At 51.4% G+C, this 12,479-nt stretch overlaps 1 protein-coding gene across 1 annotated transcript in view; it reads left to right on the top strand.

The window, feature by feature from the left end:
- Positions 1-12,479, top strand: part of FAM184B (family with sequence similarity 184 member B) — a 154,045-nt gene that overhangs the window by 133,941 nt on the left and 7,625 nt on the right. The window contains exons 11-14 of the mRNA XM_049630365.1: positions 4,915-5,068; positions 8,087-8,250; positions 10,876-11,048; positions 12,130-12,276. Coding sequence (XP_049486322.1) covers positions 4,915-5,068; positions 8,087-8,250; positions 10,876-11,048; positions 12,130-12,276 — 638 coding nt within the window. The remainder of the gene's footprint in view (positions 1-4,914; positions 5,069-8,086; positions 8,251-10,875; positions 11,049-12,129; positions 12,277-12,479) is intronic.

Here is a 12,479-nt window from a genome sequence, read left to right as displayed (position 1 = left end):
TACTCATAATAATAAAGGTATTGAATTTATGTCACTATAATGAAAAAGTAATTTAATGAAATATGAGGAATGGAAGGGGGAGAGTGTATGAGACCTGAAATCCTCATCTACCCTAATGGGAAGATAATTCCTAATGTCTAAAACAACTAAGATGAAGCAGAATGGAGATTCTAGCCTGGTGATGGTGGTAAATCCCAGAAGAAGCAATGAGAAGAGTTGTCATCGGTGGCCTCCAGAGAACAGAGGGCGGAGAGGAAAAGGAGGGTTCCAAGGTGCTGGTTTTCCTTACTTTTAATACTATTTAGCCCTTTATACTATGTGTATTCATTGCCCTGATAAAAATACAAAATAAGCTTTAACAAAAAAAGAAAAATGAAACAATGCATGTGGACTACTTGGCACTTGGTAGGTGTTCAAAAAATGTGAGTTCTCTTTCTTCTTTTACAAGAGCTCAGGTTGATGAGATCCTAGATTGTTAGTGGTGGGTAATTCTGGCCTTTGTGTTTTCCTGAACTTTACCCATTCAGTGCGCAGACCTTGACCCTTGATTTCAGGCAGAGGAAGCTGGGAGGCATGACCCACCGGTGGGGAGGAGAAGTTCCAGGGGCTTTGGTTGATTGGAAGAAGGAACATGTGAGGTCTGGCCTCAGGAGAGGGGGATATCCTGCAGTTCTTAGCTCCAGTCCCTGGAGACCCTGCAGGCTCACGGGGTCCTTGTTGCTGGCTCAAATATGATGATTCCAAAATGACACCAAGGAAATCAAGTTCCAGTTCTAATTAGAAATAGCAGATAGAGGGGCACCTGGGTGGCTCAGTTGATTGTCAGACTTCAGCTCATGATCTTGCAGTTTGTGAGTTCAAGCCCCGCATCGGGCTGTCAGCACAGAACTTGCTTTGGATCCTCTGCACCCCCCCACTCTCTCTGCCCCTCCCCCACTTGCATGTTCTCTCCCTCTTTCTCTGTCTCAAAAATAAATAAACATTAAAAAAAAAAGAATGTGGGGCGCCTGGGTGGCGCAGTCGGTTAAGCGTCCGACTTCAGCCAGGTCACGATCTCGCGGTCCGTGAGTTCGAGCCCCGCGTCAGGCTCTGTCTCTCTCTGTCCCAAAAATAAATAAAAAACGTTGAAAAAAAAATTAAAAAAAAAAAAAAGAATGAAATAGCAGATACATAGTCATTGCTGGGACAGGATAGTGATGAAGGGTGGGATGCATGCGTTCAAATCCTGGGTCTACCACTTATGAAGTGTGGGCTCAGGCAGTCACTCAGCTTCTTTGTGCCTCAGTTTGCTCATTTATCAAATAATAGCTAATAGGACCATTGAGAGCATCAAAAGAGATAATACATGTCAAGTACTTAGAACCATATGTGGCTAAGAGCTTGTCTTTGTCCATTCAGGCTGCTGTAACGGAATACCATGGACTGAGTGGCTTGTAAACAACAGAAATTTATTTCCCACAGTTCTGGAGGCTGGAAGTGCAAGACCAAGCACCTACTGGTTTAGTGTCTATTGAGAGCTCACTTTCTAGTTCACAGACACCTGTCTTGCTGTCACCTCACATGGGAGTAGGAGCAGGGAGCTTTTTAAGACGTCCTTTACAGGTGCAGTGATTTATGAGGGTTTCACCATCGTTGACCTAATCACCCCCAGAAGCTCCACCCCTAATACCATCATTTTGGGGATCAGGTTTCAACATATGAATTTGGGGGATGGGAGGTATAAACATCCTGTCTATAGCAGAGCTCAAGTTTTTGAAGATCCCCTGTCACTGCTCACTCATGATTCTGCAGTTACTTATTGAGCAGTGACCGCAAACTACCACGGTGCTGAGCTCCAGAGATTCCAAGATGATAACACACTCCTGTCTTTATGGAGCTCACCTCTAGGGGGAAAGGCAACCACTCAAACAGGCTGCTGCAATTCAGTGAGTTGGAGCTATGAGGCAGTTGCCCAAGGTATTTGGGGAGCACAGGGAAAGGAGACTTTACCCAGGATGGGGCACGGAAAGAATGATATTGTGATTTATAACAAGAAATATTATTTAGTCTTAGTCTCATTTCTGACACAGAGCTCCTAAAACTCTTGGAACTTCCTAAGTGATGAGAGCAGCTAAGGTGTCTTTTGTTATGTTAAGGAGGTGGCTTCTGGACCCCACCTGAGGGTTGGGGAGCTGGTGGCCAGGGGAACCAACCATAGGATTGGAGGGTTGGAACTTTCAGTCCCACCCCTGACCTCTGGGGAGAGGCTGGAGATCCAATCAATCAAATGGCCAATGATTTAATTAATCATGTCTATGTGATGAACCCTCTTAGAAACCCAAAAGGAGGGGGGCTCAGAGAGCTTGCAGGTGGGTGAACACATCCAAGTACCAAAAAGGTGACACACCCCAGTTCCCTGGGAACAAAAGCTCCTGTGCTTGGGACCGTCCCAGACCTCTTCCTGCATATCTCTTCATCTGGCTGTTGATTCATATCCTTTAATATCCTTTGCAATAAATCGATAATCTAGTAAGTAAATGGGTTTCCTGAGTTCTGTGAGCCACTTTAACAAGTTAATCGAATTCAGGGAGGGGGTCATGGGAACCTCTGACTTATAGCTAGTTGGTCAGAAGCACAGGTAACAACCTAGTCTTGCAATAGTTACCTGAAAGGAGGGCGGTCTTGTGGGACTGAGCTCTCACCCCGTGGGACATGCTGCTGTCTCCGGGTAGATAGTGTCAGGACTGAGTTGAATTGTGGGACACTTGGGCTTCGATCATTGCTTGTTGGGGTAGGGAACCCACACCCCCCACCACCCACATACATTGTAATTGGTGTCAGAACCTTTGTAGAGAGACAGGGTGAAAATGGGCCTTTGGGGTGGCTCTAAACCGACCACAGCAAAAGCAGAGCAAACTTCCCATAGGTTTACTGGAGCAACTCACCAGGGATGAGGGTCCAGTTTTGATAAAAACCCTGGGTGCTAAACTTTGCTTAGTCCTCACTGCTAAGGGCTACTGCCCCCAGGCACCGAGGGCCTGGGTCACAGACTGAGAGACTTTGGCACTGTCTTGGGCAAGCCTTAGCTCATACTTCTCGGTTCCCATTTCCCTTGGGATAAAAATGCCACCAGTTGGAGTTCTCTGAGCCTTGCAGCAAGTGCAGGAGGAGGAAATATCAGAGTCTGAAAAGCAGGAGACTCTTCTTTCTTATTAAATAAACTCAGCACCGTTTGAGTTTCCCATGGGAGGAGTAAAACCGGTCCCGTTTCTAGGAAGCCAAAGGCACAAGTAAGCATCTGGAGGCCCTGCTGCATTCAGCTAGCTGCCTGGGGGGGGGGGGGGGGGGGGGGGGGGAGGTGGTAGGGCTCAGTGCTCCCCAGCAGGAGCCTCCTGCCTTTGCTGAAACCCCATTTCTCATTGGGCCCAGGACCGCTGCCGCCCAAGGTTGCGATCCTGCCTCCAACTTTACCTGTCTGCAGTCAGGTCAGTCCCTGCAGCTGGCTCTTAAAAAGGGGGAGGGAGGCGATATTTGCCACATCTTTCCTGTGTGACTTTCGAAAACCAGTCCATCTCCCCCAGCCTCAATTTCCTCATCTAAAAGGTGGGCTGTGTCTTAACTGGAATTCTCTGTTGTAAACAAACAAACAAACAAAAAATAAAAAACAGAAACTTAATACATTTCCTATCGCTGCTGTAACACATTGGTGGCTGAACACATCGAAGATTTATTACCTGACAGTTCTGGAGGTCAAGGTGTTGGCAGGAATGTGCTCCTTCTGAAAGCTCTCAGGGAGGATCTGTTTTCCTGCCTCTTGAGGCTTCTAGAGGCTGTCTGCTTTCCTTGGCTCCCGGCCCCTTCCTGCATCATCAAAGCCAGCAGCCTAGCATGGAACATCTTCCCATACCCGCCTCCCTTCCCCTCTCCCCCATCACCCTCCTAACTCCTCTTCCCCTCCCCTCCCCCTCTGCTTCCTCTTAGCACCTCTCCTCTCACTGGCTCTCCCGCCTCCCTCTGGTAAGGACCTTTATGACCACATTGGACCCTCCCAGATAATTCGGGATAATCTCCCATTTCAGGATCCTTAACTAAATCACACCTGCACACTCCTTTTACATGTAAAGTAACATATTCACAGGGATTATTCCAGAGATTCCAGTAACATATTCCAGGGATTCCCACATGGACATTTCAGGGACCATTCATGGTTCCTACCCCAGAAACCACCTTGAGCTAGCTTTGCTGTGGAGAGATTTCTATTAAAGTTTACACAGCTGCTCATAGAACCCACTTTGGGTGTTTGATATATAAGAGAGTTTCAAAAAATGAATGTTGAGTAAAAGAATGACTGAATGAATGAAATAATTATAAATGAAGTAAGTAATAAAAGAATAAGTGAACCTAAAGGCAGAGACCCAGCCAGTTCCGAGGACCAGACTAGACCAGAGACTGAAGAAGCTATACGGGCCCCTCCTTCTGTCACTGCTGCTCTGCTCTGCACTCAGCCTTTGGCTGTCCTCGCACACAGCTCTCTGCACCTCTCTGGTCCTGGGGCAGGTGCGAGTGAGATGGTCACCTCACTCCTCCCGAGTGTGTTAAAACGAACCAACCAGTCAGTGTCTGTCTGTCTGTTTCTTGCTCGCTCTCTCCCTGGCCTCCTAACACCAAATTCCCAATGACTGGCTCAGGTTAGAACAGGTGTCCACTCTGGTCTAATCAGCTGTGGTTTGGGGTCAGGTTCACATGGCACAAAATGGCTGCTGGGGCCCAGCTGTCACTGTCATCCCAGATGGGTTGGGGAATGTCCTCTGTAGCCTGATAAGGCCTCCACCCAACAGTGGTGAGTGCTCTGTGGGCCCTGGTGCAGAGGCAGAACTTGGCAGAGGGGACAGGTCTCCCCTCCATTCCCACTTTCTCCCACTTTCCCCCCCGCAGGCCGCAGAGGAGCGCCTGAAGAAGGAAGCCAGCCACAGCCTGCAGATCCAGCACCAGGCGCACCGGCTGGAGCTCCGGGCCCTGGAGGAAAAGGCCCGGCAGGAGCTCCAGGGAGAGCGGGAGAGGACGCAGGCTCAGCAGGCTCTCGTGTTAGGTATACAGCCAGCCAGCCGCCCCTGGGAGGGCCTGGCTACCCCGCCGAGTCCACGCGTGGACACCTGGGGCAAGATGGGGCCCGGGGGTCTGTGGGCACACAGGTCAGGGTGGGACACCGGGGTTGGGAGGCGGGTTTCACTGCCAGTCTCAGTTTCCTTTTCTGGAAAGTGGAGTCACAGTTGTCCCTACCTCATAGGGGCGTTGTGTGGACTTGAAGAGAGATTAAATATAAAGTGCCCAGCATACGACAGGAGCCCAGTGAATGCGGACTGTAGTGTAGGTTTTCTGCTACCCCAAAGCAGAGCGTTCCTGTGAAACGTGTCATGAGCCGAAATGGCAAAGAGCGAAGAAGCAATTACCATTAATTTAAATGGAAAAAATGTTGAGCGTTCCCAGGCCCCCCAAATCACCTCTCTGAGGCTTTCCTCATACCGTAGGACACATCTGGCTAACGGATGGACACACTAGATGGAGAAACAGCCCAGATGCTCACAGACACCGCTCGGAGCCCCGGTGCTTGGGCCGGAGATGCTGGGTGTGGTTCTCGCGGAAGGCGCTGGGGGGTGCGCGCTGCCTCTGGACCTCTCGCTGCAAAATAAGCAGTGAACGCTGTTGTCACTTTTCACTTTGTTATATAAAAATTAAAATCCTCTTCAGATTTCTCTGGGCTAGTGAAAATAGGTTCTAATGTAGGTGAACTTTAAGTTTTAAAAAAATTTTCAGCGTTTATTTTTGAGAGACAGAAACAGGGCACGAACGGGGGAGGGGCAGAGAGAGAGAGGGAGGCGCAGAATCCTAAGCAGGCTCCAGGCTCCGAGCGGTCAGCACAGATCCTGATGCGGGGCATGAACTCACAAACTGTGAGATCATGACCTGAGCTGAAGTCGGATGCTTAACCGACTGAGCCAACCAGGCATCCCTGTAAGTGAACTTTTGAAAAGTAGAGGCACCTGTATTATCATCATCATCATTATTTATTAAGTATAACCAGATCGCTGAGCCTTCATGAGAGTTGCATGGGATTGTCTCAACCTCTCATTTCCGTTCGGAAGATTCCTGAAAACTGGGCAACTTACACCTCCAGACTCCTGTAGTTACTCTGCTTCCTTTGCCTGCCCGGCCCCCCATGATCCTCGGCATGAAACTCGCCTCCTCTTTCCACATCCAAAACCAGTCACACAAAGCATTCTGGAAGTTACCAGAAGCAGTAAAGATCTCCTGAGTCAAATCGTCTGGACTTGAAGCCCAGTTCCAACACTCACTAGTTGTGTGACTTTGGGCAAGTTACTTACCTACGCTGTGCCTCAGTTGCTCATCTGTAAAATGGGAATAACAGCATCCACCTAGCGTGTTACACAGATGTGGCTGACCCTAGAAACTTCTGTTTTTGTAGATCAACTTTTCCCTCATTTTCTCATCTTCCTTCTCTCTTTTTTAAAAAATATTTTAATTTTATTTATTTATTTTGGGACAGAGAGTGGGGGGGGGGAGGGGCAGAGAGAGAGGGAGAGAGAGAATCCCACGCAGGCTCCGCACTGTCAGCACAGAGCCTGATGCAGGGCTTGAACTCTTGAACCGTGAGATCAAGGCCTGAGCAGAAACCAAGAGTCAGATGCTTAACTGAGCCACCCAGGCGCCCGCCTTTCTCACTCTTAGGAGCAAGACAAATGCCTCCCCTTATTTCATGCCTAGCATTAAAGATCGTATTGGCCTTACTAAATATTTCTTTTCACACCCAGACGGGGGTCTCCTTAAGAGAATTTGGGAGAAGACCATTTTCTTTACCTGTGTAAGTGAGTAAGATCTACCTGCTGCTTGGGTGAGCTTTCATTAGACAGCATGTCCCACTGACTGCACGTCAGCACATCCGCTCTATTTCTGGAGGAAGTGATGTGGGAAGCAGGCAGGAGAGAGAGAGAGAGAGAGAGAGAGAGATTCCCCAGTTAGTGTCCAGGTGGGACGTGCTAAAGTTAGCAGCATCTAAAAGAGGCAGATTACACAAGATAAGGCCCAGGGTGTACCATATGTCTCAGGTACACGACAAAATTCAGATCCGGTTGGGCACCCCTGGTGATTCCAGCACCCAACAGCAGCTGTCCCTGCTGCCTGTCCCCTGGCCCCTCTGATCCCACAATAGCCTGGTCCTTTCCTGGACAAAAGAGTCAGGAGAGACCCTGGGTACATGCCGGGATTCTCAACACAATCCCAGGAAGAAGGGGGTCGGTGGACTCTATAACAATGAGAGCGAATCACTGGCTTTATGAGTGGTATTGGGTGGGTGAGAGCACCTGCCACAACAGGGGGTATTAGACATTCCTGGTCCCGATTAGCTACTGCACTGTCTGTATGAGACACACCTGACCTGCTGGTCAGTGTGTGAGGGGCAGGGAGTGTCCATCAGATTACCTGATACACTGAGGTGGAGACCCAGACATGCTGGACGGACAGGTGGATGGGTGTGGAGGGAGGGAGGGAGGGAGAAGGAGGCCAGGGGAGACAGTGGGTAATAAATGAGCCCACTGTAGTTATGCTTTGCTAAAGAGTTTTATTGCACATATTTTTGTGATAAGGGATTTCAAAATATTGCATTGGGTGTGGATTTTTTAAAGAAAATAAGCTGTAGAAATCACTATATTAAAATCCTAGTGGGGAAGAAAGATGATCAAGTAAAATTTTCAACATATCATCAGAATAACTAAGCTTTGCTGTGTTTGATATACTCTAACTTTCAGAGAAGTAAGTTTATGGGAAGTGTTTTGCAATGGATATGCTTTTACACTGTCATTAATTTCCACTCTAAACATCACTTGGTTATTTAACAAATGTGTGTGGAGTATTTGCCCTGTACTATCTTACGGGTATCTTACGGCTTATGGAATTATTGGAACGACGTTTCCAAAGTTAATTTGCAATAACTAAAATACAGAGTCTCGAAAATCCGTAACAGGAAAGTATCAAACTTACTAGCCTTGAAAATCATCTTCTCTTTAAGAAATGACAGCCCTTCCTTCTGCAGAGTCCCTGAGGCAGGAGCTGTCGGAGCAGCGGGCCGCCTGCTCTGGGCACCAGAAAGACCTGGAGGTGCTGCAGGCCGAGCTGAGGGCTCTGGGCAGCTTGGGCAAGCCGCAGGCCACCGCCCAGTGTCCAGGGGACAGTGAGGACCACGCCGTCGCTGCAGAGGTCAGCACCCCCACTCTGCCCACACCGCACCCCTCTGGGAGCAGTGTCCAGGCTGCAGAGAGAAACTCATAAAGGAGGGGCCCCGGGTGCTCCCCATTCCCGTCTGAAATGGGGAAGAGCCTCGCTCCACGGTGCTGGGAGACACTCGATGGGCCTGCGGGCTCCCGTTTTGAAAAGCAGAACACAAGTTTTTCGTGCTGCGTGTTATTTTTAATGCAGATACAATAGCATTTCAGAGTGTCACTGCCTGAGAGGCCCTGGAGACAGACAGTCAGGGTCACTCCCTCAAATCTGCAGAGAATGCCTCAGAACACCTTTCCAGACAGACTCCCTGTCTGTCTGTTCCCATGAGTGGGAGCTGCCTTTTTGTCACTGAGGTTCAACACTGACTCTCTTTGAGCCTCGTAGTCAGACTTGGCCCATCAACCCCTTCCGGGTACATCCATATTCCCACATGGCTGGCAGTACAGTGACCTCCTAACAGCCCAGGCCTCTCTCCCCCCTCAGCCCACCATGCACCATATGGTGTCAGCTATTCATCTGTATAAAGGCTTCAGTGACTCCCTATTGCTATCAGAATGAGCTCCAAATGCCTAAGCCTGGCAAGGAAAAGCCTTCACCCACTGGCTGCACTTTGTATCTTCAGTCGTATCCCCTTCTGCTCTCAACATGGGGTCTGCATCCTGCCTCTGGGCCTTTGCATGTGTCCACTCCCTGCTTGGGACACCGTCCTCCCTCAGTGCCCAGCTTACCCTCTGTGCCAGTGGTCTCCTCTCCAATTTTAGTATATGTGCTGCCGAAGTCAGCTCTAGGGGGCTCCCCTCCACACCTGGGACCCCACCAGTCTCTGAGTACTTCTGGTTATAGTTCAGCTGGCACTGGTGTCTACCGCATGGCCCTGTTAGGCAGCCAGCATATCATGCGTGTTCTTCATGGATGTTCTCAACTGGATTAGGAGTCTTTCGAGAATCAGCCACGTCTGCCTCATTTCATCCCTGCCCCCACTCAGCACTCTGCACGAAGTCTGCACATGGGAGAGTCTTCTCCAGGGTTTGTGGTGGCCAACAGTGGGTTCATGTCCCAGCCCTGCTGAAGATCGGGGGGACGTGGGCATCCTTTGCTCAGGATTGTGCCAGTACTGAGCACCTGAAGACAATCTGTGTTTAATGAGAAATTTAAATGATGACTCACAAGGAGCTCAGCCCAGTCAGTAAAGTCTAGCGTTCCCAGTAAGCGTTCCCAGACAGAGTGTGTCCCAGTAAGCGTTCTAGATTGGTGGGAGCCACCCCTACCTATGGGAGGGGGCAGGAGAAATGTGGGGTCGTGACGTCTGCAATGACAAACTCCCTCCCCAAGTGCTATGGATCCTTGGATGGGTGGAATGACACCCGGCCACCAGGTGCCAGCCTTCACCTTCACCTCATTGGAGGGAAGCCCTGACCCCTCTGGGAGGAATAGCAGGGCCTCAGATGAAAACCCACACAGAGAAGAAAGGTGGGGGCGTGAGCCAGGAGGAAAGCAGCCCTGGGCAGCACGAGTGAAAGACGGAAGGGAGGGTACCCAGTACAAGGATGCATCCTTAAGTCGGCCACCACTGCAGGTAAGTGGTGTCCCGCCTGCTGGGATCTTCCGAGGAGCCCTGTGAGATCATCCTCATACCTGTCCCAGCTCGGGACAGAGGGGGATGCATTTATCCAGCAGGTTCTTTCTCCCATTAGTCAAGCATGGCCCCCCAGGACCTTAACCAAGCTCTTCCTTAACCAAGCTCTTCCATGGCCCCCCAGGACCTTAACCAAGCTCCTGGGTACCCCAGGACCTTAACCAAGCTCTAACCATGGCCCCCCAGGACCTTAACCAACCAGGTGAGTGCCAGGTGCCCACGTGCCCATGGGTGTCACACACACACAAGCCCCAGGGCAGGAAGCAAGAGGTGTGGGGCATGGGCCACAGATGTTCCCTGTGCAAAGCTGTTCCGTGTGGAATGAACAAACGCAGAAACCTTCAGGCATGTTTGAGTGAACTTGAAAACTGTAACATTCACTAACCAGGGGTTAACTCTGACCCCATTTCATTTGGACATAGATTTTTGAATTTCTATCTGAACCACTGGCGTTCAAGTATCATTTCATTTAGCAAGCATTTATTTGGCCCCTTCTGATCCCAGCCCCCGAGCCAGGTGCCATCAGATTGGAAAACTCGAGGGGAGACGGTGCCTTCGGGAGGCCCTCCCAGGCTAGTGGAGGAGACCACCATTAAACAAATGAGCGCACTTCGGTGTAATCGCTCCACAGACGGGATCGGGATTCGGTGATAGCAGAGGAGAGCGGGCTTGTCGCTTCTTGCCCGAGGCAGTGCTGTTGAAGTGGGGAGGGCGCTCCGGGTGGAGTGTTTGGCTTGCCTTGAGTCACGTTCCTGGCTCACCAACGTTATTAGGCTTTGTGAGGGCGGATCTGGCCAACTCGGAAAGCGGGAAAACCTGAAGAGCCTGGATGTGAGCTCCTCAATCGGGAGCAGGAGGCTGGTGAGGGCTCCAGGCTGGGCGGAGCACGGGTCCCCGTCCTTCGGCGGCGCATCTGGGGCCCTTGGCGCCTCCTGAAAACGCCTCTCCCGGGTGCTTCTCCCCAGGACGCGGGCGGCCCGGGCCAGGCGGGCTCCCCGAAGGGCGCCGCGGAGCCGGGTCCGAGCGAGGGCTGCGACCCCTGGGAGGAGAACTCGCAGCTCAAGGACGCAGTGCAGCGGCTGCGGGCCGAGGTGGAACAGCATCAGCAGGAGGCGCTACAGCTCCGCGAGCAGCGCAGGTCGGTCTCCGGGCGGGGCCGGAGCTCCCTTCTCCCTCGCTCCCTCCAGCGCCCCGGGGTGAGCCTCTGAACCTAAGGCTCATCCCCTGGGCTTCTCCGCAAAGGAAAGACTCCCTAACACGCCAGCACTGCCCTGATGTTACTCCCGACGCATGAAAAGGACCAGTGCTCTAGGAATTCGTCTCAAAACTGCAGGGTTTGCCCTGGGATAGAGGAGGGAACTCTGTTTCCTACAAATCAAGGAATTTCTGGGATCAGACCTTACCGTACTAGAAGTCCCTTCAATACCAGCCTTAGGGAGGCAGTGCGGTGAAATAGCTCAAGCGGTGCCGTGTGAGCTCAGGTGAGTCCGCTAGCTTCTCCACGCCCCCGCCCTCATCCGCGAAGGAGGTAAGACCGCCACCTCTCAGGGCTGTCCTGGAATGCAGTGACAGGTGAGCAGGATTTAGCACCCGCCCCGGAATGCATGGAAGAAGCGCTGGGTGAACCGCTGTTACTTTGTTCTGGACATGTGTTAGCATGATTCATCCTTGCACTAACCCTGTAAGGCAGCCACTATCATCACACCCATTTAACAGGTGAAGAAACTGAGCAGGGTGTGGCTTGCCTTAGGTCACACAGCTAGGAAGTGATGGAGGAAGACCTACCCCCTATCCCTCCCTGCCTTTCAACACTGGACTGGTGACTCCCCAGGCCTCAGAGTCCCAAGGATCAGTAATTACGATACACAATCTCAGCCTCCAGGCCTCCATTTGCCCCCCGTGAAGGGAGGATTTTCTGGGAGAACCCTCCAGAGCTGTCCTCCACTGCTTGCCCCTGAAGGCTTCACAGTCGGGTTTCTCCTTCATGGGATGCTGGGGCAGGAGGTGCTGAGAAGGGGTCCCACAAGCAGGGTTTATCCTGGACCCCACAACTCAAGAGATCCCAGGTCTCCTTCCCAGCATCCTGACCTCATTCATAATCACCCCCACCCATTGCTTCCCACCCCAGCCACCCAGCAGAGCGGGGAGAAACCCCAGTGCCCAAGAGGCTCAGTCCCTAGAGCCTGGGCCAGCCCGGCTGTGCTTCCCTCCACCCACAGGCTGCTGGAGGAGGATCAGCAAGCCCAACGGGCCCGGGAGGTGGAGAAGCTACGCCAGGAACACCGGAAGGAGATGCAGGCCATGGTGGCGGATTTCAGCAGTGCACAAGCCAGGCTCCAGGCCCGGCTGGCTGCCCTGGAAACTGAGTAAGTGAGGCCTTGGGCCCCAGGTTAGGAGGGACTAGTAGAGGTACATTTTATTAGGGCGACCAACTCATCCCACTGTGCCTGGGACGCTCCCAGTTTTAAAACTACAAGTTCTGAATTCCAAGAAGCACCTCAGTCCTGGGCAATTGGGGATAGTTCGTTACCCCCCATCATTTTATGAGACTGCATTCTCTCCGTGCAGG

This window comes from Panthera uncia, chromosome B1 (genome assembly GCF_023721935.1).
Source record: "Panthera uncia isolate 11264 chromosome B1, Puncia_PCG_1.0, whole genome shotgun sequence".
Lineage (NCBI taxonomy): Eukaryota > Metazoa > Chordata > Mammalia > Carnivora > Felidae > Panthera > Panthera uncia.
This window is presented reverse-complemented; position numbering and strand designations above follow the sequence as displayed.